At 40.1% G+C, this 23,080-nt stretch overlaps 5 protein-coding genes across 8 annotated transcripts in view; 1 reads left to right on the top strand and 4 right to left on the bottom strand.

The window, feature by feature from the left end:
- Positions 1 to 609: 609 nt before the first annotated feature.
- Positions 610 to 4,721, bottom strand: LOC128264791 (uncharacterized). Its single transcript, XM_053000461.1, has 2 exons — positions 4,433 to 4,721; positions 610 to 3,390 (listed from the first exon to the last, which is right to left on the bottom strand). The coding sequence occupies exons 1-2, from the start codon at positions 4,490 to 4,492 to the stop codon at positions 790 to 792; spliced, it is 2,661 nt and encodes an 886-aa protein (XP_052856421.1). The 5' UTR covers positions 4,493 to 4,721; the 3' UTR covers positions 610 to 789.
- A 1,084-nt stretch (positions 4,722 to 5,805) lies between these two features.
- LOC128264805 (carboxypeptidase D) overlaps positions 5,806 to 23,080 on the bottom strand; it is a 30,935-nt gene continuing 13,660 nt past the window's right edge. The window contains exons 3-10 of one of the 4 annotated variants that reach the window (XM_053000480.1): positions 12,519 to 12,824; positions 11,075 to 11,407; positions 10,817 to 11,004; positions 9,202 to 9,231; positions 8,779 to 9,074; positions 7,379 to 7,555; positions 7,207 to 7,299; positions 5,806 to 6,174 (exon numbers count right to left, since the gene is read on the bottom strand). In XM_053000480.1, coding sequence (XP_052856440.1) covers positions 5,962 to 6,174; positions 7,207 to 7,299; positions 7,379 to 7,555; positions 8,779 to 9,074; positions 9,202 to 9,231; positions 10,817 to 11,004; positions 11,075 to 11,407; positions 12,519 to 12,784 — 1,596 coding nt within the window. In that variant the 5' untranslated portion in view covers positions 12,785 to 12,824 and the 3' untranslated portion in view covers positions 5,806 to 5,961. Of the gene's footprint in view, positions 7,029 to 7,206; positions 7,300 to 7,378; positions 7,556 to 8,778; positions 9,075 to 9,201; positions 9,232 to 10,816; positions 11,005 to 11,074; positions 11,408 to 12,518; positions 12,825 to 23,080 lie in introns of all 4 variants that reach the window. The other 3 variants (XM_053000482.1, XM_053000481.1, XM_053000483.1) reach the window with 3 other exon arrangements.
- Positions 14,254 to 16,148, top strand: LOC128264811 (serine protease SP24D). Its single transcript, XM_053000488.1, has 2 exons — positions 14,254 to 14,521; positions 15,486 to 16,148. The coding sequence occupies exons 1-2, from the start codon at positions 14,301 to 14,303 to the stop codon at positions 16,015 to 16,017; spliced, it is 753 nt and encodes a 250-aa protein (XP_052856448.1). The 5' UTR covers positions 14,254 to 14,300; the 3' UTR covers positions 16,018 to 16,148.
- LOC128264806 (G2/mitotic-specific cyclin-B3-like) lies at positions 16,783 to 19,462 on the bottom strand. The gene has a single exon (XM_053000484.1). It carries the CDS (start codon positions 18,931 to 18,933, stop codon positions 17,449 to 17,451), a length of 1,485 nt encoding a protein of 494 aa, XP_052856444.1. The 5' UTR covers positions 18,934 to 19,462; the 3' UTR covers positions 16,783 to 17,448.
- LOC128264809 (serine protease SP24D) lies at positions 21,297 to 22,998 on the bottom strand. The gene is made up of 2 exons (XM_053000487.1): positions 22,752 to 22,998; positions 21,297 to 21,864 (listed from the first exon to the last, which is right to left on the bottom strand). Exons 1-2 carry the CDS (start codon positions 22,961 to 22,963, stop codon positions 21,324 to 21,326), a joined length of 753 nt encoding a protein of 250 aa, XP_052856447.1. The 5' UTR covers positions 22,964 to 22,998; the 3' UTR covers positions 21,297 to 21,323.

Here is a 23,080-nt window from a genome sequence, read left to right as displayed (position 1 = left end):
TCGTACTGCACAAAGTATCTGATAAATGGTATATAAATAAAAATTAATCTTGAATCATTGTTGATATCTCTTACAAATAAACAAAATACAATTAAACGATGATCTAATTTTTCTGGGAATTGTTAGTGGTTGTTAGTGGGAAGCTCAGATTGTGTTATAGGTTATACTTATGAGAAAGAAGGAACTATATATTTCAGTGCAACGACTAATTTGTTAATCAATGTAATTGTTCCGCCAATAGATGGCGCTACTTGCAATTCTATTGCCGCGCCATCTGGTGGTATGTTATATTTATTTTTTGGCTTTGTCGTTAAACTTCATTTCTTTATAACTTTTGAAATATTTGTTCGATTTGGAAATTTTTCATTATGGATAGATATTGAATAAATGCTTACCGCCTAACATTATTTATCATGTTAAGGGCTCAAGAAAGCTTGATCGACTTTAATTAATTAAATCAATTATAGACTTTTTACCCCTATGCCAAAGGTGTCATTTGGGAGAATATATTTTCATTATAAGATCGGCCAAGCTTTCTTTTTAGTTTTTATCCTATTTGTACAGAATTGGTGTAAGTAAAAAAAGAAAATGTATAAAGAAATCCTCCAATTTGACTCATTAAAAGTAAGCATTTTATTTGCACTAACAAATACTTAACAATTTAGTTTCTATGGCTTCACACTTTCAGCAATCAGAAGTGGAGCTGGTAATGATCGAGGTAAATACTGATTAAGCAATTTGGGAAATCTATAAAGTGGACAATGTCTCGATCACTGGCGGAATGGGAGCTCACTGCTTATGACTCTGATGGAGCTTCTCGTCCAGGATGACGCGCAGCGATCGCATCAGTGGATCGAGCACCTGTTGCACCTGGGAGCGGGACACCAGATGCAGGGCATCCAGTAAAGCCCGATGCAGCTGCTCCTCCTTCGACCACTGACCCATTGGACCCAAAGTGGGCAGCGTGCTCAGCGAACTGGTAGTGCCACCATCGCCCACCTTTTGCATCTGGGTCTGCACCTCGCCTTGAGTTTCTGGATCGAAAGGCAACTCCCCCAGTGGCCCAGTTGGACCGGAAGCCACAGCTGGAGTGGTGGTCACACTTGGATGGGTATTGGTATGAGTATTGGTATGAGTATTGGTATGAGTATTGGTATGAGTATTGGTATGGGTATTGGTATGGGAATTGGTGTTGGTTCTGGGACGACGCATCCTTTGGGGGCGTTTCTCCGCCTGCTGACGTTCCTTGGGCACCAGACGCGGTTCGTAGAGCTTGAGGTCATTGAGGCACATCTTGAGATCGTAGCGCTCGTGGGAGCGCAGCTTCTCCTGTCTGGGCTGGGTGGGTGTCCTCGGGGGCACGGACTTCAGGGACTTCTTCTTGCGATGTTGCGAGTGGACACCGGTGTCCTGCTGGCCCTGACCCTGACCCTGACTTTGATGACGCTGCTGCTTGTGCAATCGCCTCAACGTCTCCCTGGCCAGCTTGAGGCGCTCCTCCTGCATGTCCTCGATGAAGCTGAGGAACCGGGTGCATCGCTCCTGCAGGCACTCCACCACCGGATCGTGGCGATCCAGCACGCCCTTGTCCAGGCAGCAGTTGGTCATCGTGTAGATCATCTCGATGAGGGCGCTCAGCTTTTGGGGCACCTTCTCGAGCAGAAAGTAGCGCAGTTGGCGCTGATACGTGTGCAGCGACTGCTGCATCAGTCCGTAGACGCAGACCACCCGCTGGCAGGCCTCGTTGGAGGTCGCGCTACTGAAGCTGGCCACCGCGGTGAGGCGCACATCGTCGATCATGCCCTTCAGCGGATACAGGAAGTTCCGCGAGAAGCGCACGCAGAACTCGAAGGCATTGCGCTGCCGCTTCTGGCGCTCCTGGGCACTGCAATGGGGCACCTGGAGCTGCAACAGACTGGACTGCAGGTTGTCCAACGCACTGATGATCCGCTCCTGCGTCAGGCTGATCCTGTTGTAGATGCCCAGCTTCTCGAACTTCAGATCCTCCAGGGATTTGCTGTACACCACCAGGGGTTTGGTCCTGCGCCGTTTGATTTGCCTTTCGGGTGGGCACTTGGTTGCATTGTTACCTTTGGAGGGCTCAAAAGTGGGTGGCTGTTGTGCCACAGCCTCATCTCCACCACCTGTCCTGCCAGTCGGACGTTGTGTTCTTGGAGGGCTTGGGGGGCTTGGGGGGCTCCTCTGACCTGGTCCCTTGGTCCTGCGTGACTGACCCCCCACTGTCACTGGCCTTTGGCTGCCCTTCCTGGAAGTCGAGGCTTGGCGCAGCTCCGGCGGTAGCACCTCGATGTTGTCCTGATCTTGCGATCTCTGCGAGGTGTACCGCATGGGCGAGAGGCTCCTGAGCAGGCTGACCCGGTGCGGTCGCTTCTCCAGCTCCACGAAGCGGGGTTGACCTGGGACTGGATTCGCCGGGACTCTCTCATCCTGATCCTGATCCGCAACCTGATCCCAATCACTGGAGCTGTGTTCGGGTCGGGCCTCCACATAACGCAGGTAGCCCTGGCGATCCGCATACTCGTGCTCCAGATCGCTGTCCTCCAGAAAGAAGGGTGTCAGCGGTTCGGGCGCCATGCTGCCATGCTGCTCCATGAACTGGTAGGCGGACAGGGGCGTGGCATGCTGGGCCTGGCACACATCAACCTTCATGGCCTGCGACATCATGGCCGACGGCACAAGGTCCACCCACTTGGCCTGCGGCGTATGGTAGTGCTCGACGGACACTTGACCGGCATCAGCATCGGCATCGGCATCTTTGTTGTGCTTCCGGGAGTCCTGAATCTCCTGGGGTTTCCTCTGCGCCTCCTGCCTCTTCCTTACCCAATTCCTTCGCTGTTTCGCCAGATTCTTAAGCCCAAATGGTCGCGGCGTTACCTTTGCACTTGGTTGTGGTGACTCACCAATGCTCTCCAGTTCTGCGCACACTTCCCGATGCAGTTCCTCCAATCTCTCCAAGGTAAGGCCATTCTGTACGGCATCCGGATAGCGACCTTTTCCCACCAGTGTATGCGTCCTTTTCCTGCCCCTGGATTTGCTCTTCACTCTTTTCGGTGATTCGGCGCCACCAGCAAGTCGCTTTGCCGGCAAAAGGGAATGGAAGTTGCCCTGCTCCTCAGCGTACTCCTCATCATCGTTGTCCCCATTGCCGATGGGCTCCGCATCGAGGGACAGCTGGGTGACCACGTCCAGGTCACGGGAGGTCACCATGCTGGTCACATCCTGGCCGGGACGACGAACCTTACAGAAGCGCGGCATGCTGGGCACCTGGTTTCGGCCCACGTCCCGTTGACGCTTCAGTTGGGCCAGTTCGGCTCCCCGCATTTCATTGTACCGCCTCACCGCATTCGGAATGGACTCCGGGCCAGAAAACTAAGTAACCAGGAATTAATAATTATACTTCATATACACTTAAAGCCGAGTTTCGCTTAAGAGAAGAGAGAGTTATTAAAGGGTTTTACACAGGTATAACTTAAAAGAAATCGATTTTATTTCTATTTTATTTCCTTTATTTCTTTAAGAATACACACAAAATATGTGAGAGAAAGGAGATCCCGGAGATTAGATATAGCTCCTTTCTAAATAAATATTTTTACTAATACTAAGTCTTCTAATACAGTTAAAAGGTACCATAATATGTGAACAAAGAAAAAATCTTGGAAAATTCACTTTCTTTCGGCCTTCTAACTGTTTATAAATTCTTAAACAAAATTGAAAAGTTTACAGAAATATTGTTAGATTATTTGATATGTTGCAGAAATGGGACTTGCAACTAATCTAAGCTGTTTACGGCCTTCAACTAATCTACAAACTTTAATATAAATGAAAAAGTTGTTTGTCTTGTAAATTTTCAGAATTGCTGTGTCTGTAGATTATTACACATTCGTTTTCAAACAACATTTTAGTTTAAACCGTGTTTACACTTCTGAACATCGAGTTAAAACAAAAGTAATGTATTTGAACATTTAAAATTATTACAAAAAAAAAATTATAAAACTACTATAAAGCGACTATAATCACCTTTTTCAAGCGTCCATTAATAAAAACAATGAATCTTTGACGATTTTACGCTGAAATATGATGTCGTTGTACGATTTTAACCAAATTACAACCGAAATTTATTAATAGTAACCCTTTACTTTAACTAGAGGTATTTATTTGAATAAATTGAAAAAAAGCTATAATTTGTTTTTATTTATTTTACACTACCTTGAAACAGAAAAAAGACTTTTGGAAATGTTATATCCAGCGGACAGACGGACATGGCAAGAACAAACTCTTCTAGGCAAGAATATGTGGTACTTTATGGGGTTGGATTAGTCTTTTTCCCTGATACTTTTGACTGAAACAACATACATATATTAACCTCTGCAAGGGTTTTTCCACCCGTGGATTCCCCGTTCTCCATACTCACCCGAAACTCAAAGTTCTTTCCTCTTCCGAGATTCTCCGTTTCAAAAGCGCAGCCCAACATATTTTACTATTCTTCCTTTCGAAATGGATTTAATCCTTATGTTAAGTTTATTGTTACTATTTGTTAGTGGTTTTTATTTTAAGATAAAGGTAGTACCGGATTAAATTTAGTATTGGGCGTTCTTCCAAAAAAAAAAAAAAAAAGAAAAACTCTGTGAGTCGATTTCTGTTGATAGCTTTTGCATGAATGTTTCGATTGAATTTTTTCAAAGTGAAAATGAAAATTTTTCTAAATATGACGACGTTTTCCGACCTGCCCAGTCGAAGGTATTCTCTTAAAAAAGGTTTTTGAAACTGCCATTACACTTAAAAAATACTGTAAAGACTGTTCAAGAAATGCATTTCCATTTTGAAATAAATCAATTTTCGGACTGCTTTTTAAAAAAATAAACTACAAATATTAAAAACGCAGGTATTTTCGATATATTTGTTTATTTATTAATTATTATTTTAATCTGTTCTGTACCTGATTCAGAAAATAACACAATTTTTTGTGTGGTACCATTATTTTAAAAATGTGTAAATAACATTTTTACCGATTTCATCGATAGTTTATAGTACTACAAATAGAACATTCTTTAACAAAATAAATATCGCTTTGTCTTGAAGGGTGCATATTAACGAAGCCAATAAGCTATTAAAGTCAACAAACCGAATTAAATCGATTTTATAAAGATTTTTTTGTCTGAGAAAAGAAAGTTATTTTTCGAGTGTTAGATCCCAGTGTAAGCCAGTGTAAAGGACAGTTTTCTAATTACAATAAACCAATAAGGAAAGCTATAGTTAAGATCCCCGCTGAGTGCAGATTCTTAGAAAATTAAACCACACCTGTAAAGGTCTGCGTTTTCAAAATCTGATATCTGTGAGGGAAGTAAAATAAAGTAAGTAAAGTTATGGACTTTATGTAATTTCTCTACCAACTTTGTTTTGTAAAAATTATAAATTTTAAAGAAAATGACCTAAAGTGACAAGCTAACACTTAACGCAGAGTTATGCCTTTTTAAAAATCGAATTTAAATGTTATGGCCTTGGGTGCGCTGGTTTTGGGTTTTGGTTTCTGCAAGGCCATATTTTAAAAGCTTAAATTTCATTAAATTGCCCAGAAAATCTACGGTTAAATTATAGGACCAAAATTTTAACGCAGATTCTTAAAATGTTAAACCACAAATCTGTAGAAGTATGCCTTTTCAAAATGGGATTTCTGTTTTAGGTCAATCGAATAAGAAACACAATACTATTTATTTATTTAAACTTACCCAGCCAAAAGTTAAGATAGCAAAAGTGAACCCAGTCCAACAAAAAGACACCAATATCTTATAGAATAGATTGCACTGTTTGAACGCTTTATTCGGGGCTATCCCTTCTATCCTTGCTCACAATAAATAGTACGACGAAAGTTGTTAACTCTAATCCTAGGCATGCTTAAAAGTAAACAAAAAATCCTTAAGTACGATCCGCAGAATCAGCGCCTCAACCGAAGATATTTGAGTAGAGGCTGTTTAGCCCGTTGCTGATCGTCGAGAATATGCCGCTGTCGCTGGAGGCGGCGCCCGCGTAGGGCGGTACAGGTGGGCGGTAGTGCTGGGGTGCCGGAATCGGGCGGTACAGCCCCCCGGGACCCATCACGCCCGCTCCTCCAATTGGCACTCCGGCGGCGCCCATGGCCCCGATGCCCTCAATGCGCTGCGAAGTCAATTAACAAGATGCTTTAGTTGAGTGATCACTATTTCTTCGATTAGGATTTGGCATTTTGTCTTTGATTATGCTCTTTACAATATCATGATCAAGAAAAACTTTAATTAAAAATTAAACTTTGCACCAGAAAAGGTCTTAAAATGTAGGGTTTTTTTAACTCCTGTCTAGGGAACTTTTCAAACTTTAAAATAAATGTCTTGGATCTGAAGTTAAGTTAGAAACTGGTTTTAAATAACTAAAGTAAATTTCGGTAAGATATCCTTGCAGCTAAAACGTAAATTATATGACTTTTAAATATTTTAGTTTGCTTATTTTTTTTTGACTACATTAAAATATAAGCACAGAATAAAAAATTTAAACTCGGTTTAATAACTAAACTTCAAAATATGGGTCTTAAAACATTTAGTTTTAAATCGATATCTTTATACCGCCAGCCGTTTACTTTTTAGATTGGTTGCAAAATGACAAAGCTTACAAGGACTTTCTGAAATAATATATGTACATCAAATGCTAAGCTAAACTATTGTTAAAAAAGATCTGAGCTCATCTAAAATAAATATCAGAAAAAACTGAGATGCCATCTGAAAGGGTATAAGAAAAAAACAAAGACCAAATAAGGGTGCAGGAGTTCAGAGTGAGGTGTTCAGAGGTGTTTTAGTGGGTTAGTTGCGTGGCACTTTCTGGGCCTCAACCACTTCAGCTATTATTTACACGCCAGCCATTCGCTTCAAGAAATCGGAGGATCCCATTTATTCGGTGGACAGTTGCAGCTTCCCATTGACGCGATGCTTAGGAGTTGAGGTTTTAGTAGTGGTAGATGAGCCCGGAGCTGCCACCATGTACTACTCGGTAATCGGTAATCGGTTATCGGTTATCGGTCATTGATTATCGTTTATTGGTTATCGGGGATCAGAGAAGGATTAAAGAGATTAGAAACACAATGGGTTAGCCAACACCAGAGGTGGCTTAAAATAAGGAGTAGAGTGGTGACCCCAATAATACCAAGGGATGAAGACCTACCTTCGAGGGCTGCAGCGTCACATTCAGCAGCGTGGGATGCTGCTCCACAATCACGAACTCCACCTCGCGAGGAGCAAAACCCTCGGCAAAGACCTTGAAAGGATTTGACATTTTTACTTATCCTTATATATGTAATTCATATCCAACCAAGTTTCCCTTGTTCCATACTAACCTCCACTTTGTAGTATCCCGGCAAAAGAATGCGCCAGAACTCACCGTACTTGGTGGTTTGGAAGCCCACATCACGTCCCTTGATTTTTATGGAGGCCCGCTCAATGGGCATGCCCGCCGGATCGAACACGAATCCCTGGACCCCTCGATGCGCCTCGGCCAGGAATTTGATCAGGGACTAAATAAAGGTAAAGGAGAGACTATGAGGTAAGTAAACTCAAAAATGTATCAATGTATTAATACATGTTTTAATCTAAAATGTAACTTCAAAGAAAGTATACCCTTCTACTAGATTTCCGTATGCAGATTTAAAACGTACTAACGAAAGTGTTCCATCACGTACGCAGACGTCAATGCACCCCTTTTGTTGTTAAATTTATGCTTTTTATCATTTCTTAACCTCAATAACAAACGAATGGATTCTTATTTTTCAAACTTTTTAATTGATTCCAAACAATACTTAAGGGGTCACACATTTCTTTAGGCAACGTTTGTATGAAGACTAAATGCCCCATTTTCTGCTAATAACGCTTCTAAAACAAAGAATTTATTATAGTTGATAGTTGATTTATAATAGTTGATGTAAAAGACTTTAAAAATCAATAATCTGTGCGGCTGTTATTAAGGTTCATAAAAAACAAGTTGACAGAGAACTCTTCGTTACGAGACTTGAAATCTGTACACCGAAAGCTCTCAAAAAATTGAACTTTCATTATTGTAAAATATAAAGTTAAAATTGAATGACACTGTGTGTATATATTTATAATATTGGCTTAACATTCTATGTCCCGATTTTTCGTGCTTGCTATAAGCTAATAGTACAACTTAAACTAGCAAAAAATAAAAATACTATTAGCTTATCATGTAGATGAGAAAACGGTTATTGGTCTTAGTGTACATAAATTATTTAAAAAGGGACTACACAGACATTTTAACGAGTCGTTTGAAAGATTTAATAATAAATTTGATACAGTTTTGGTTTATGGGAGTTGCTTTGGTGTCCTTTTATTTTCTAAAATATGTTGTGAAAATTGTAAATGAAAAATTAAATTCTATAGTCATATAATCCATACAGGCAAAAACAAATTGTCATAGAAACTAAACTATTGCTACATGAATTTATACAAGTATAACCTAGTAGTTTGGGTACGAAAATTGCATCAATAAGATGATTATTAAATTTATAGCACGTAAGTATCAAAATAAAACTTATGTGGCTTAAAAATAAATCGTCAGACTGCAGTTTTAGACTCTTTGGTATACAAATGAAACAAAAAATAATGGGGGTTATATTATTTACACTTTATTTATAAGACACACTATAAAAACTTAATTTTTTTTTTGGTTGTACCCATTTGATTTAGAATAAACTATAATTTGAAGACTAGATTTTGCACTCACCAGCTGATTGTCCTCCCAGTACTTCTTGAGCTCGTAGGCCGGCGGGAACTTGCAGCAGGATATCTCGAGCGTGATCTCCATGCAGCCGTACCACACGTAGTTGTAGTCCTGCATTCCGCCGGTCAGCGGATACCAGGCGGCACCGTTCGTGATCCCGTTCTCGAAGGCCGGCGTGGCCGACTTGCAGGCCACGCCCCTGGACATCTTGGCGTGGTTGCGGGCGTAAACGAGGGACAAGTGCTTGAACACGTCGTCGTCGGGCGTCAGCGATGGCGCCGCCGAGTAGGTCTGGAACACTGCGCCCAAGGGACATGTTTGGCGGAACGGAACGGAGCAGAATGGAACAGAGCGGTACGGAACGGAACGGAAAGAGAAGCAAACTCGATTAGATGGGTCGTTCAGGATCGGATCTCGGGGACTCACTCGCGCACAGGGCGGATGAACGGCAGATCCCTTTGAGCAGCCATATTGGTGGGAGAGTACAGAATGAGCTTTATCAATCGGATCTCGACCGGCAGCCGAAGACCGAAGGCTTAAGGCTTAAAGCTTCGCAGGACGAAGCTCTAAATGCCCTTGCAAACTCTCTGGCATTAGCCTCACACACATTAAACAAAAATCCTTAATTTCGAGAACAATATCCTACTCTGATAAATAAAATGGAATAATGGAATATTCAATCATACTATTGAAGACAATGCATTATTTAATATTAAAACATAGCATAGTTTTTATTTGATTTAAATGCATTTTATTTAAGTTAAATATGTTTAAAATTTAAATTAAATTTTAGATATTCAAATCAATTTCGAAAATAGTCAAATAAAAATATGTTAAAAATTTAAATTTTAAATTGCAATGGAAGAAAATCAAAGCGAAAATAAAAAACAGGGCCTTAAAGATGAGGTAATTTTCATAATTATAAATATATGATAGGCTCATTTTTAAAGCAATGTCGACCTAAACATTGTTCCTAAAGTTAAGGAATTTTTTTTAGTGCACATAAATGTATTTGAACTAATCCAAACGGATCTATCAGTTTATATTTTTAAAGTGATTTTATTTTACATCAAGAACGCAATTTTTTTGAATCGTTCCTTTACTGCACTAAAAAAAAAACCTCAAAGAATCTATTTAGCCTAACCGAAGCGGAACTATGATGCTATATCTTTGAAGTGCTTTTATTTCAACCGCAAGCATCAAAAACACAAGTGGTATAAGCTCATTCACTGAGATCTCTTGATAATATTCTTCGAATATTCAGTTATCACGGGCTTTTTTAATTGTCTTTCGATAACAACCTTTGACGCTCAATTGGAATATATTGAAACAGAATAACGCGCTACCTAACAAAGTTTCGGTTGTGAAGCGCTCTTCTCAAATGAAAAACCAGAAAATCAGAGAGCCATAACTTTATGTCTATTAATGAATATGTTTTGTAATTCAGCAGATAATCAGACACACATAAGTTTGTGGTTTTTGATTGAACTTAGTTTAGATTAAAAAAATAATGTGTGAGTAATACAAAAATATAATTTGATATTCAATATTAAAATTAAATATTAAATCATAATATTAAATACAAGGCATATAAATTTGCACGATTTAATATTAAAGTATTTTAATTTATGTGAAAAGTATTAGATTTGCATTTTATTTATGATAAATATGGATTAAATTAGAATTAAATTTTCAGATATTAAAATCAATTCCGAAAACAGTCAAATGAAAAGGCTTAAAAATTGTTCATATTTTTTCATATTTAAATAACTAAAAACATATTTAAATTGAGCACATTATATTTGGATTTGCTAAGTTCGTTTTACCAGTATAACAAAGATTCCGTTGAGACCTGCCCTACTCAATGCAGCAATAGTATATTGAAAAGCAGACAGACATAACTTTAGGTCAACTGAACACCACACAGACATAGCTTTATGAGTTTTAATTTAAACAGATTTTAGATATCTGTTTGCAAGGACATGGAATGCTACAGTGATACAATGCTACAAGTTTAAGATATACTCCTGAGACTACTTACTGGAGTTGGGCGTATTATCGTAGGGGTAACTGGCTACCAGGGCACCACCATGGAGGCTTCCACTCAGCACGAACTGGATCTTAGATATCCAGTCCTTGACTGAATCCGTTTCCGGCTGGCCCCGCTTGTTGTTCTGCTTGAAGTAGTCGGGGAAGTTGCGATTCAGATCGAAGCCACGGGCATTATATCTGAGAAGGGGTTTTTGCTTAAGTAGGGACTGTGTCATCTCGTAGGCGGGGAAATCTCCAGAGAACCCACCTTCCTTGACCACCATCGCATGTTCCCTCCTTGGATACCGCATAGCCGTCCGGATTCATCGTGGGCAGGATGTGGATGCGAGTGTTGTCCAGCAGCCACTTCACATACTGATCCGAACTGTAGCTGGTCACGAAGTACTGGATGAGATGGAGTAGCATTTCCCGGCCCACGGGCTCGTTGCCATGGATGTTGCCCACGTACTTCACATCCGGTTTGCCCACCATGTGCTCGTACGGCGATGAGCTGACCACCATCACCCACAGATCCCGACCCTGGATGGACTTCCCGATGGAGTACAGGGCCGTCAGGTTGGGGTACCGGGCACTGGTGGCCCTGCATGATGAATATATTAAGTAATCAATCGGGTTAACAGTGGGTATATACTTTACGAAAAGTGAGATATTGGTTTATCTTTAAGGAAAGCACTAACTGGCTACATTTAAAAATCTAGCACCTAACATGATTATTTTGTTTAAATACTAAATAATTTGATTAATTATTATTTTAACTTAAAACACACAACAATATGACACATTTTTAGACAAGATTTTACAATTTGATAAAATTGGAAAAATATGTACTGTGTCAAACAATGTATGGAATTTAAAGAGAACAAATATAAATATATTAATTGAGTAAATAAAAAAAAATGAAGTGTAGACTTATCAGACAATCAAATTTTAAATTTAAATTTTTGTAAAACTAAAAATTAACAAAACGACAAAGATATTTTAGTACCTTTATTAAACTTAAAAAAAAATTATAAAAATCCTATTTTTTAAACAAAATTTAAATAAAACTTAAAGCATTTGAGGTTTAAATTTTTAAAATTTGCATGGATTGAAAACTTTAAAAAATATTGAGAAAGTTATTGATAAAACGATATAGATTCTAGAAAGGTTTCTAAGCTCTTAATAGTTAAAAAATTTGATTTCAGTTTTCTTTCTTTTGATTGTATAACATTATGGGATGTCCGAATTTCTTTTTTAAATCCAAAGATATTTTTATGGCAAAATATTTTCTAAGCGCCTGACGACTTTTAAAACCTAAAACAATTTGAATTTAGCAGATACATCGATAAAAGACTTAAAACAGTTAAAACCTTCTCAAAATTACTGTTTTCAAATCTCTTAAGATCTCCTTTGTTATGGAGTTATGGAGTCTGGTTGACCATTATGTGTAGATTTTTTGGGGACCTAAAGGATGTTTCACAAAGGACTGAGGAACCTCGTACTCTCCTCGTGGTCCTTTTAAAATCTACCGATTGACTTCCGATTTTTGAAGCTTTAAATCAAATGCCTTTCTGAATTTTGGCCATAAGCCGTACAAAATGGTTCTTTTTGCTAGAGATTTTCAAAATTGATTTAAAATTCCTACTTTTGCTTATTTAAGATCGTTTTTGTCCTGAAGTGTCGTGTGCTTTTGAGGGACTTGAAGGACTCACCTGAGGAACCTCGTGAGCTCCTCGTGGTCGTGGTAGACGAAGTCCAGGTGCTGGGCATCCGGCATGTACGCCCTGGGCTCCGGCAGTCCCGGCTCCGCCGCCATCTGGTGGTGCTGCATCTGCAGCTGGTCCCCGAGACTGGGCGTCTTGGCATCGCTTGGCCGGACGAGGAGTAGGAGGATGAGGGGCAGGAGCGGCAGGAGGAGCAGGACGGAGGGCAGGAGCTGGAGCAGCTGGTGGCCGGCGAATGGCGTTCGCAAGATCATGGTCCTTATCGGTCGGCGTCGAGTCTGCGAATGGTCAAAACTGGCGGTCGGGCAGACCATTTAACAGGGGCTCTCTGGCGGTGCGAAATGTGGTTCGAAACGAGAGCCAACTGGTTGTGCGGCTGGCCAAATCGAATCGGGATGGGATGGGATGAGATGAGATGAGCTCTGCTACGTGAAGATCGAGACCGAGATCGAGATCTGCGATCAGCGATCGTTGCCCCGTCGACGTACGTAAGTGGCATGCCTCAAACGTGTTCGCCCTGGATTATTCCCCCCTGACACTGACAACATCCATCATCCGACCAGAGTTCGTTGATACATGACAAAGGAAATACCCATATAATCATCAAACCGCATCCAAATTTTGATGCCTCACTTCATCTCGAAATTGTCAAAGAAATCGCTTGTTAAAGACTAACGATGTCATAATAATATAATATTTTACCATAGTAAATCTCAAAAATATTAATGTAATATTTACAATTTCAATCAATATGTTTTGTTTGTTGTTTGTTAATGCATGGCAGAATAAATTAAGCCGCATCCCAATTTGAATATAAATAAAGAATAAGATTAACAGAATCAGTCAACATCATATAATTATATATCATAGAAAATCAAAAAAAAAATATTTAATATTCACCATATCAATTAATCGGCTAAAAAGCAATAAGATAATTCTTTAAACACCTTTATTCAAATTTAAAAACTTTGGAAAGTACCTATTAATGAGACAAAATTGTACAAAATTTCAAACTCTAGAGATTTTTATTTAACATTTCAGCAACTTTATTGAATTTCAAAAACTTTGCCAGCTCTTGAGATTTATATGTTTACAAATTGGTTGATTTTGCAACTTAAAAAAATGTTTTTTATAGATTTTAAAAGAAGCAATCTTTTCTCATTCAAAATAGTTTTTAAAGTGACAAAGCAAACTCATTTCTGGTTAAGCTGTCTGTCCACTTTTCTGTGTACTTTATTTTTAGATTTAGATTTTGGAGCTTTATTTAAGTGTCCGAAATTCTGATGAAAAGCTGAAGATACTTCTATCACAAAATTTTCTTAAAATTATTATTGACGTTGTTGGAAAACAGTTGAGAAAATAAGTTATAGTTAAACAGCCAATTTGAACTCTAGGAAACAAGAAGGTTACTCGGGGTAATGTCTGTTAAACGGAGTTCGATTGCAACTCAAATTCGATGAATGCGATATAATAACGATATACCCATATATTTGCCATCCCTATTGGCTTCCCAGTAATTGATCCCCGGAGATACCATGTCCGATCCCGATACACATACATCCCCAAGGCGAGGGCTTGTCTAATCAGGTCTCGGTCTCAGGGGTCTCTGTCACCGGATGGCTCTATCTATCCGGCTATCTCTCGGACCCCGATAAGATACCCATACCCATGCCCATGTCCATACCCATACCCATATCCCCAACCCAGTGGGCCCTATAAGAGCTCACGCCATCGCTGCGAGCCCATCAAAAGTCAAACAAACGGAGAGCCATGAAGCTGACCATCACCATTGGACTAATCCTCGTGGTCGCCGGAGCGCTGGCCCAGCCGCAGGGAAGGATCGCCGGAGGCGAGGACGCCGTTCCCGGCCAGCTGCCCTACCAGGCCTCCCTCGCCGTCGGCGGCAGCTACAACTGCGGCGCCGTGATCATCGGCCAGCGGTACGCCCTCACCGCCCTCACCTGCGTCTGCTCCGACGGCAAGGACACCCCGTAAGTTTGCAAACCCTAAAGACCACCTCCAGAGGAACTTCCTTCATTTAGAAAATCAATGAGAACTGCGCTGATCTAGGATTAACCTAGAACTTATTCCTTACATTTTTTGTTTAAGCCAGTAATATTGGTTAACTATTTCTTCTAAATAAAACAAGAATAAGCTTCCTATAGGATTTTTTTGCAGCCCACTTGGAATTTTTACAGTGTTTATTATGCATTTATTTAGTGGCTTTCCAAGATCAAACAAAAATTTAGGAAACATAAGCTAAGTTCAAATTTCGACCAATGAGATTTTTAAAGGAAACTCACTAGTATTATTTTTCTGGTTTACTGAGATCCTTTAATTAAAGACAAAATCATTGTATATTTGTATAGTATCTCTTGCACCTTCAGATATTTAGTTAAAAAAACATTCAATTTACAAATAACATTACCAAAATAATTTCAATCAAATTATTGCAAATTTATAAAGTATTTATAAGAAATTTATAAAGTATTTTTGATCAATTTTTATTGTGTCCTACTGAGATCAATAAGTTGCTAGATTCCAGGAAAGTGACATTTTGTCATTGTTAAATAAATTTGCAAGCTATTAACAAATTCAAATCATGGAAAATCAAATTAAACCATAAGCACTGTGGTTGTGCAATGGCGTTTTCATACTTTACATCTAAATTTAACGCATTCTGATATGTATAAACCTTTTAAATTTGCAAAGTAAACCTTAAACCATTTTATAACGCCACAGGTTTCTACCAATAAGCAACAAAAATATTTTAAAAATAAAAGTATTATCAAAAAATATAAAAAATAAAGATGTTAAGGCAGGCACATGGTTTTTTAGATTTTATGTTTAACATCAAAAATGGAAAGAGACGGAGAAAGAATATTTTAAAATCCGTTTCAACTTTCGATTAGATTAGTTTTCCGGTGATAAAATGATTCTTGCTTTTGATTTTAGGTGGCCAGCTGTTCTGTTTGCCGTGACCGTGGGATCCGTGGACCTGTACACCGGTGGAAAACAGATCCGCGTGGAGGAGATTACGATCAACCCGAACTACAGCACGCTTAAGACCGGAATTGCGCTGCTGCGCCTGCAGGAGGACGTTCCGTTCAGCGCGACCGTGGCCCCGATTGCCCTCTCCCGGGTCACTCCGCCCCTGGGCGCCCAGGTGGAGGTTTCCGGATGGGGCCGCACCTCCGAGTCCGAGGTGAACATGCACCGCACCCTGCAGATTGGCGCGGCCGAGGTGATGGCCCCCCGCACATGCGCCCTGGCCAAAACGGAGGAGGTACAGAGCGACCAGGTGCTGTGCCTGGGCCACGGCCGTCGCCAGGGCATCTGCACCGGGGACATCGGCGGGCCGGCCGTGTTCGAGGGCCAGCTGGTGGGTCTGGGTGCCCAAATGCTCGGCGAGTGCGGTGGCATGCTGCCCGAGCGATTCGTCAGCATCGCGGCCAACTACGATTGGATCCAGCAGCAGTTGCAATAAAGCACTTTCGATAACGACAGCATGACAAAAGCACTAGCTATGGTTGTTTCTTCAAAAGGTGGAGGTGACAGTTCAAAAACTAATATCCCTTAAGGGGTTACAATGCTGTTGGAATAAAAAAAATTCATTTATTTCTGAGTTTATTTTCTTAGTGTACATACATACACACCGAAAATTGTATATCCTTCCGGTGAATGTTTTCGCAGTTACAATGATATTTTAAAAGGCGTTTTTTAGAGTACTCGAAAATTCAAGTACAAACTTTAAACGCGTTTTTCTCAAAATTGTGATTTCAAAGTCGATGACTAGTCTTAAATTTTAACACGAGCTTCTTAAATATATATTTTTAGTCATTTATGGAAAGACTTTTACCACCGACAAATGTTTTTTTTTTTTATAAAAACAATTTAATGCCGAAATTTTGGTCAAATATCAATTTGTTTTTGAAAAACCGCCGTTTTTTTTTCATAAAATTTTACATTGCGTTTTCCTTTGAATGATTACTAGGTTTAACATTACTTTATAGAAATATTTTTGGTTTTTTAATTTCGAATGATCCAATTCAGAGATATAATGGTCACCGCCAAACGCATTTTTTGACTCCTTTCCAAATAAATATTTTTACTAAGGCTAAGATTTCAAATACAGTATAATATATTTACAAATTTTTAGATCAATTACCTAAATAGTTTTCTCTGAAAAAATTCTGAAATATTAGTCTTTTTCGGCCTTCTAACTGTATATAAATTCTTAAAAAAAACCAAAGTCTCAAGCATAATTTTAATCTGGGTTCCTGGTTTGAAATTTTAATACTATACCTAGTTAAAGTGTTTTCCCCACTTTTTACAAATATTTGTAGAAATAATTACTTATCCCCTATTTGTTGCTTACAAAAATATTGCTCTTTCAATATTTAATAATTTTATTAGACTAATTTATGTTGAAACTTGTATTTTGTAAGTCAATAACACTGCGGTAGGAATGCTTTTAGTCAGCATTATTATTTGCATACCTGATGTGATAACGAACAAAATACTTTTCAGCACTATTTAGGACTATTGGATTTAATTTGATGTTTAAAATATACATTCATATATATGTATATGTATAGATTTTTCTAACATGTCATTTTTATGCCAATAACACTGTGGTACTTCATATTCCAAGCCTCTAAGAATGCTTTTCCGCAGCAGTTGCATATAACATAAGGTATTGTTAAAATCATAGTGATAAAAAGCTTGCCATATCTACATATGTATATATTTATCTACATATGTAGATTAAAGAGTTGGGTTTGTTCAATGCTGGCAACTCTTAAAAATAGCGTGCATGTTAGAACATGAATCGTTTGGTTAGGGATGTCGGTGTGCTAGCGATTATTATGTTACTGAATGAATACAACTGGTGAGGAACATTGGCCAAACGTTGAGGCTATTGAAAGAGCTGCAGGTCCGTTAGCAGCGGCACCATGGCCACCTCGTGGAATTTCTCGAGCGAGTACTTCTCCCGGATCGTCTTGATGTTGGGCGGCTGGTTGCGGTGCAGTCCGGCATTCAGCACGCGAACAATTTTGACGAACTCGGTCAGCTGGTAGCCGCTGTAGTGGACGAGTGTGGGGCTCCAGGTGTTCGTGGCCGGGCCCAGCTGCCCGGAGCCGCCGCTCATGCGCAGGGCCATGAAGAGGACGGCGCAGGCCATCTGCGAGTCGCGGAAGGCAACGGTGGCATAGTCCATTAGCGCCATCTCCAGAATGTAGTTCGCCAGGGTCAATGTGGGCACTGGCACCTCGGCGCAGCGGGCGTAGCGGCGCAGGAAGCGGCAGGCGAGCGGTACGCCCAGTTCGAACTCGATAGTGCGTAGCGTCTCGAGCTCCATGTGCACCACCTGGTTGTAGTTATAGGACGCATTGCTTAAGTACAGAAAGTCGCGGATCAACGGCGGCGGCTGCCACTCGTCATATTTGCAGGCAATGAGGTAGGCAACCACGCCCAGGAGCAGAATCTGATCCCTCTTGATCACTTTGCGGCTCAGATACAGATCGACGATCTTCATTGCCAGATACATAGTCTCGGCGTTGAACCCGAAGCTCTGCTGCACGACCACCATCCAGTCAACCAGTATGGCGCGTATCCCGGCGGTCAGGTGGATCTGTCGCGGCATATAGTCGACAATGGGGAACACCGGTTCGCGCCCCTTCAGGTACTCAAATATGTCCATTGCGTAGGTCGAAACCTGCAACGGATCGTCCCAGTGCTTGCGGTCAAAGTCCTCCACGTTCGGTGGCACCGCCGGATTGGATGGCATGGATGGTATGGATGGCATGGATGGCAGCTGCTCGCCCACAGCCGACTTCTTGGCGGCGGGCACTGCCTTGGGAAGCCGCTTGGGCCTGGCCTGGGCCTCCTCCAGCTTGTCCACCTTGCCCACCTTGTGGCCATGCTCCACCGAAAGCTCCACCGAATGCTCCACCTTGCTGGAGGCGCCTGTGGTCCCCTTGTTGGCGGCGACAAAGGCATTCTTCCGTTTCTTAGCTTTCAGCTTAGCATCCTGTTCCATAGCCTTGGGTTTCTTGGCCGGCTGCTCCGACTGTTGATCCGACGGCTGCTTCGATTGCTGCTCATCCAGGCCGGGATGCAGTGACATGTTGTTAGTATTTTTGGTCAGGTTACCCAGCGCGGAGCGCTTGACTTTGAATTTTTGGATGGGACTATAGTCGGCCTTGCGTTTGGAGCGCCTCTGCATATTCTCGGCGTCGTTGGGATCGACGATGTTGCCCGCAATGGCGGTCTTCCGTTTGCGGCCCGCTCCGGTGGCGGCGTCCAGCGCCATGGGCGTATTCCAGGCCACGCCCCCCGCCTGCAGCTGACGATGACCGCCTGTTTTGGTGGCGTGCTTTTTTCCTTTTTTTGGTGCCATTTGGGAAATGCCTTTTTTCGTGATTTTTCGCACTTGTCGGTTTGTTGTTTTGTTTTTTGGATCGGTTTGGTGTCTTCTGCGTTTGGATTGCTTAAGAAGAGTCCAAGAATTCTGCGAATTGTCTGTCTGTCTGCGCGAGCAACTCGATTCGATTCTAATTCTTTTTTATAAATCTGCTTTTCGGGAGCTGTCGTCACACAAACTGACAATTTCAATACAATTTCAGCCGGATTTTTTTTTCAGTTATGGCGCTTGGCTCCTGAGATCAATTCATTAGTGGCAAATAAGTATTACTGCCTAAAATATATAATTAAACTAAAAGATTTTCTAACTTTCAGCCGCCAAACCAATTCCTCTGTGGTATTTAATATTCTAATAGCCTATTCACATTTTAGCCATTCACATCACAGTATTTTTGGGGGAACGATGGGAAGACGGTGAAAAAGTGGAACACCAATTCACACTGCATCACGTTGTCAAAAATACTGTAATGTGAATTGGCTATAAGCTTTCGAGCAGCAGTTTCAGTCAAACATTATCGATAAGTGTTAAATAATAACCATAAAAGTATGAGTTTACTATTACTAGAAAACTTGTTAAAAAAATGAGTGATTATTTTGATAGCATTCTCATAAGTTCAAGTAACTATATGATTCCTTAAGGTGGAATCATATTTTCGATATAATCGATTTTTTTTTTTCATTTTGCTTAGATCCGATGCTTCGTTCAAAAGTTATTCAAATTCAATTTTTTTTTGGTATTTCTTAAAATGAGCATTTTTCTGTGAGTGTGTCTGGTTTTTTTCTACGACTTTTTGAAAAACTAGCTTATTGAGCGAAAAGTCGCTAAAAATAGCCAAATTAAAGCGACAGACAAGTGATATATGTCATTAAAAAGGTATTGTCAAATACTGTATCTCTCTCTATCGGTCTAAAAAATAATTACATATATATATTTTTTTGTACATTTTTGCAAATTGTTACAATTGTTAGAACCGATTTTTGTTCAACTTTTTACGTAAAAAATTAAATTTTTTTTGTGGTTGCCACCACCATTCCAATACCAAAATTAACTCTGGCGTTCTTTATATTCAACATCTTTGAATTTGATTTCTCAAATTTGTTTATCAACAAGCCCAGCTGATTACGACAGTATGACCAAAGCACACGAACTCGGGTGAACTTTAAAAAATTCGGTCTCACTAGAAAGAATAAAGTTTTTTCGCTGGTGAAACTGTTCGTCGTCAACTTTTTATTGAATAGGTGCAGTTGTAAATATATAACAGCTTTCATAATTCGTTTTCTATGCTAAACATAAGAATCACAGACACACACGTTTCAGAAATTTCTGGTATTCAGCCGGGCTTTTGACATGGACACACGCATACATATAAGGTCACTTATGCATTTTTTGCCGGCCGGCAGAGACACTCACACACTATAAACGTTAAGAATTTCATCGGAATGAGTATCATATCTTATTATTTTTTTTTTCTGTGTAGGCAAAGACCTGAATGAAGCGGTCCGAATGGACACAATTAAAAAGATAATTTATTTAGTCGAATGCTTATTCATTTTTCTTTAAAAAAACTTGATATCAGATATTACCTCGCTAAGAGGTATTTTTGTTTGATTGCTTATCAGTTCAAATATAAATAGTACTCTTTGAAATATAATTTTATTATATGATATATGTATTGATATATTGAAACATATAATTTAAATATGAAGCACATAATATAGAAATTACATTAACGAAATATAAGTCAAAGTGTAAACTCTGTTTAAGAATTTCTTAGCATACTTATAGGCGTTCGATTTGCAACCACAAAGTTGACGTACATAGGTATGCGATGTAGGCGGCTGATAATAATTCAATCAATTAAAGATTGGGAAATCGGAGTAAATATATATCCCCATAAAAGAAAGAACTGATAACACACCAAATTAGTTTTCTTTGAGTTATGTAACACTTTTGAGAGAAGGAGTTCATGCTAGGGAAAACAAAACCTCTTTTATCTTACAAGTACTCATATCAAAGTGTTGTAATGGAAACGATTGTTGAGTGTAATCAAAAACCGGAAAACCATACTTTACTTAAGTCACTTTAGCTATAAATGATTATGAAAATCTCTTTCAATTGTATTTTTTGGAGAGGGCTACACTGGGATTAATGGGGTTAAGCAAACATTAATGGGGATACTTTCCATTGATAGTTTAGTACCTTCTAAAGTACAAAATTATGACGTTATTTTATATTATTTAAAATTATTTGCAAATACTGGGATCTTGACTTTGGCGAATCGTGAACTGTTGAATTGCAATCAATCAAAATGCCAACCCACTGCCTTAGAAACATCAAAGTTATCTCTATCGACAGCTCGGTTTTATTTAAGAAGAATTTTCGATAATCCACTCCAGATGCTGGGTCACATCCACGTAGCCATCTGGCTGTCCGGAACCACAGCCGCTGACGAAGAAGGAGGCGATGCCAACCAGCTGGTCCCCGAAGACCGCCGGAGCTCCGGCATCGCCGGAACAGAGTCCGGCAGAGTCCTCGCCGGCCGGGGTCAGGCAGAGCAGGTCCTCCTGCTCCAGGAACAGCTCCTTCTGGCAATCCGCAGCACTCAGGCTCAGCCGGCTGGCCACCTGCAGGCCGTGGCTGAGGGATCCCTCCGGCTTGCTGGATCCCCATCCCGTGAAGGTGATCTGGGATCCCGCTGCCGGCCGACTGGTGGCCAAATCAATGGGCTTCGTATTGGCATTCAGGGTCACCGGTGTCTGCAGCTCCAACAGGGCCAAGTCATTGGCTCCGGCCGCAACGGAACTGGAGTAGTTCGGGTGGATTATGATCTGCGACAGGGGCACCAGTTGGCCACCAGCCAGGCGCTGAATACTGCCAGCTCGAATGTTGTAGGACTGGGCTGGGTAGCTAGTCAGGGGAATTTCAAAATGTACTCTGGATTGGCTAACAAGGTAATCCTACACAGAGAAAAAGCCATATAAACCTTACGTAGTTTAAATCAATTCATTTAAAAATAATCTTTCTTACTAATTATTCAAATTAGTTATAAAATACAGTTTTATCCTCCATATAAAAATTTAATTGATTTAAAACTTCTACAAATTTCAAACTATAATTTCTATGTATTTTACTAACTAACTTTAAAAAAAAAGATTTATCTTCCATTTAAAAATGTAATTGTTTTAAAACTCTTCTGCAAATTTCTAGTTATACTTTTTATGTATTTTCTGTTTATTTAATTAATTAGCAAAGTATAAGTAATACATTAAAAAAGTATTCACTGTATCATTATATGTACTATTTTTAAATTTTAAATAATATTAAATTACATATTTAATCCCAATTATAGTAAGTCATTAAGACACATTTAATAAAAGTTTTCACTGTAAACCAATCAAAAAAAAGAATAAGTAGAAAATTGTTATACTTCTCAATATAAAATCTTAAAAACAGGTTGTAAAAAGGTATTTAAAATTATGCAATATCTTAAATAAACGAAATCTTTTGGATATATATTATATGAGTACTCAATGAACAATTTGATGCTTTTCGAAAACAGGCCATAAAAATATTTTTGAAAACTAAGCGAAATCCGAAAGATACTACGTTTTTTTTTGGATACACCTAATACAATTATTCACCGTGTTTCATAAAATCTATATCAAATAAAAAAATATATATTCAATACTTCTCTGAATAAAAGCTCGAAAACCATCTATGAAAGCTTTTAAAAAACAATAGTTTTTTTTTTTTGCAGGTAATATGCAAATTTTCGCTGTGTGTGAACCATCTACCTTTGCTGTCCACCGCCCAAACTGACGCAATGGGCTGCGGTGATGGCCCACTTGTTGGTGACCAGGGCTCCTCCGCAGACATGGGCGCCATTCCGCCGCAAGGAGATGGTGTGGGGCTGGGAGCCCACATCGGCCGGCACCCGGCTGGACTGGCCCACGCCCAAGGTCGCGATGACCAGGAGCAGAGAGAGGACTGACTGAACCGGACTCATGCTTTTTGGGATCTCAACTGAAAAGTGCTCCTTCCAACGGGCGGGCCTTTATAGAGCCCCCCCGTTTACGACCATGGGTTAAGCAATCTAATCGGCCCGTGTGTCGTTCCACCCATA

The sequence above is a fragment of the Drosophila gunungcola genome, unplaced genomic scaffold (assembly GCF_025200985.1).
Source record: "Drosophila gunungcola strain Sukarami unplaced genomic scaffold, Dgunungcola_SK_2 000078F, whole genome shotgun sequence".
Classification (NCBI taxonomy): Eukaryota; Metazoa; Arthropoda; class Insecta; order Diptera; family Drosophilidae; genus Drosophila; species Drosophila gunungcola.
Note: the sequence above shows the minus strand (reverse complement) of the source record. Positions and strands in the feature narration are given on the sequence as shown.

Coding starts and splice junctions, on each gene's coding strand:
- LOC128264791 (XM_053000461.1), bottom strand. CDS start 4,492: ATGTTGGGCTGCGCTTTTGAAACGGAGAATCTCGGAAGAGGAAAGAAC. Junction 3,391..4,432: donor GAAAGAACTTTGAGTTTCGG/GTGAGTATGGAG, acceptor CTGGTTACTTAG/TTTTCTGGCCCGGAGTCCAT.
- LOC128264811 (XM_053000488.1), top strand. CDS start 14,301: ATGAAGCTGACCATCACCATTGGACTAATCCTCGTGGTCGCCGGAGCG. Junction 14,522..15,485: donor TCCGACGGCAAGGACACCCC/GTAAGTTTGCAA, acceptor TTTTGATTTTAG/GTGGCCAGCTGTTCTGTTTG.
- LOC128264806 (XM_053000484.1), bottom strand. CDS start 18,933: ATGGCACCAAAAAAAGGAAAAAAGCACGCCACCAAAACAGGCGGTCAT.
- LOC128264809 (XM_053000487.1), bottom strand. CDS start 22,963: ATGAGTCCGGTTCAGTCAGTCCTCTCTCTGCTCCTGGTCATCGCGACC. Junction 21,865..22,751: donor TTGGGCGGTGGACAGCAAAG/GTAGATGGTTCA, acceptor TCCCCTGACTAG/CTACCCAGCCCAGTCCTACA.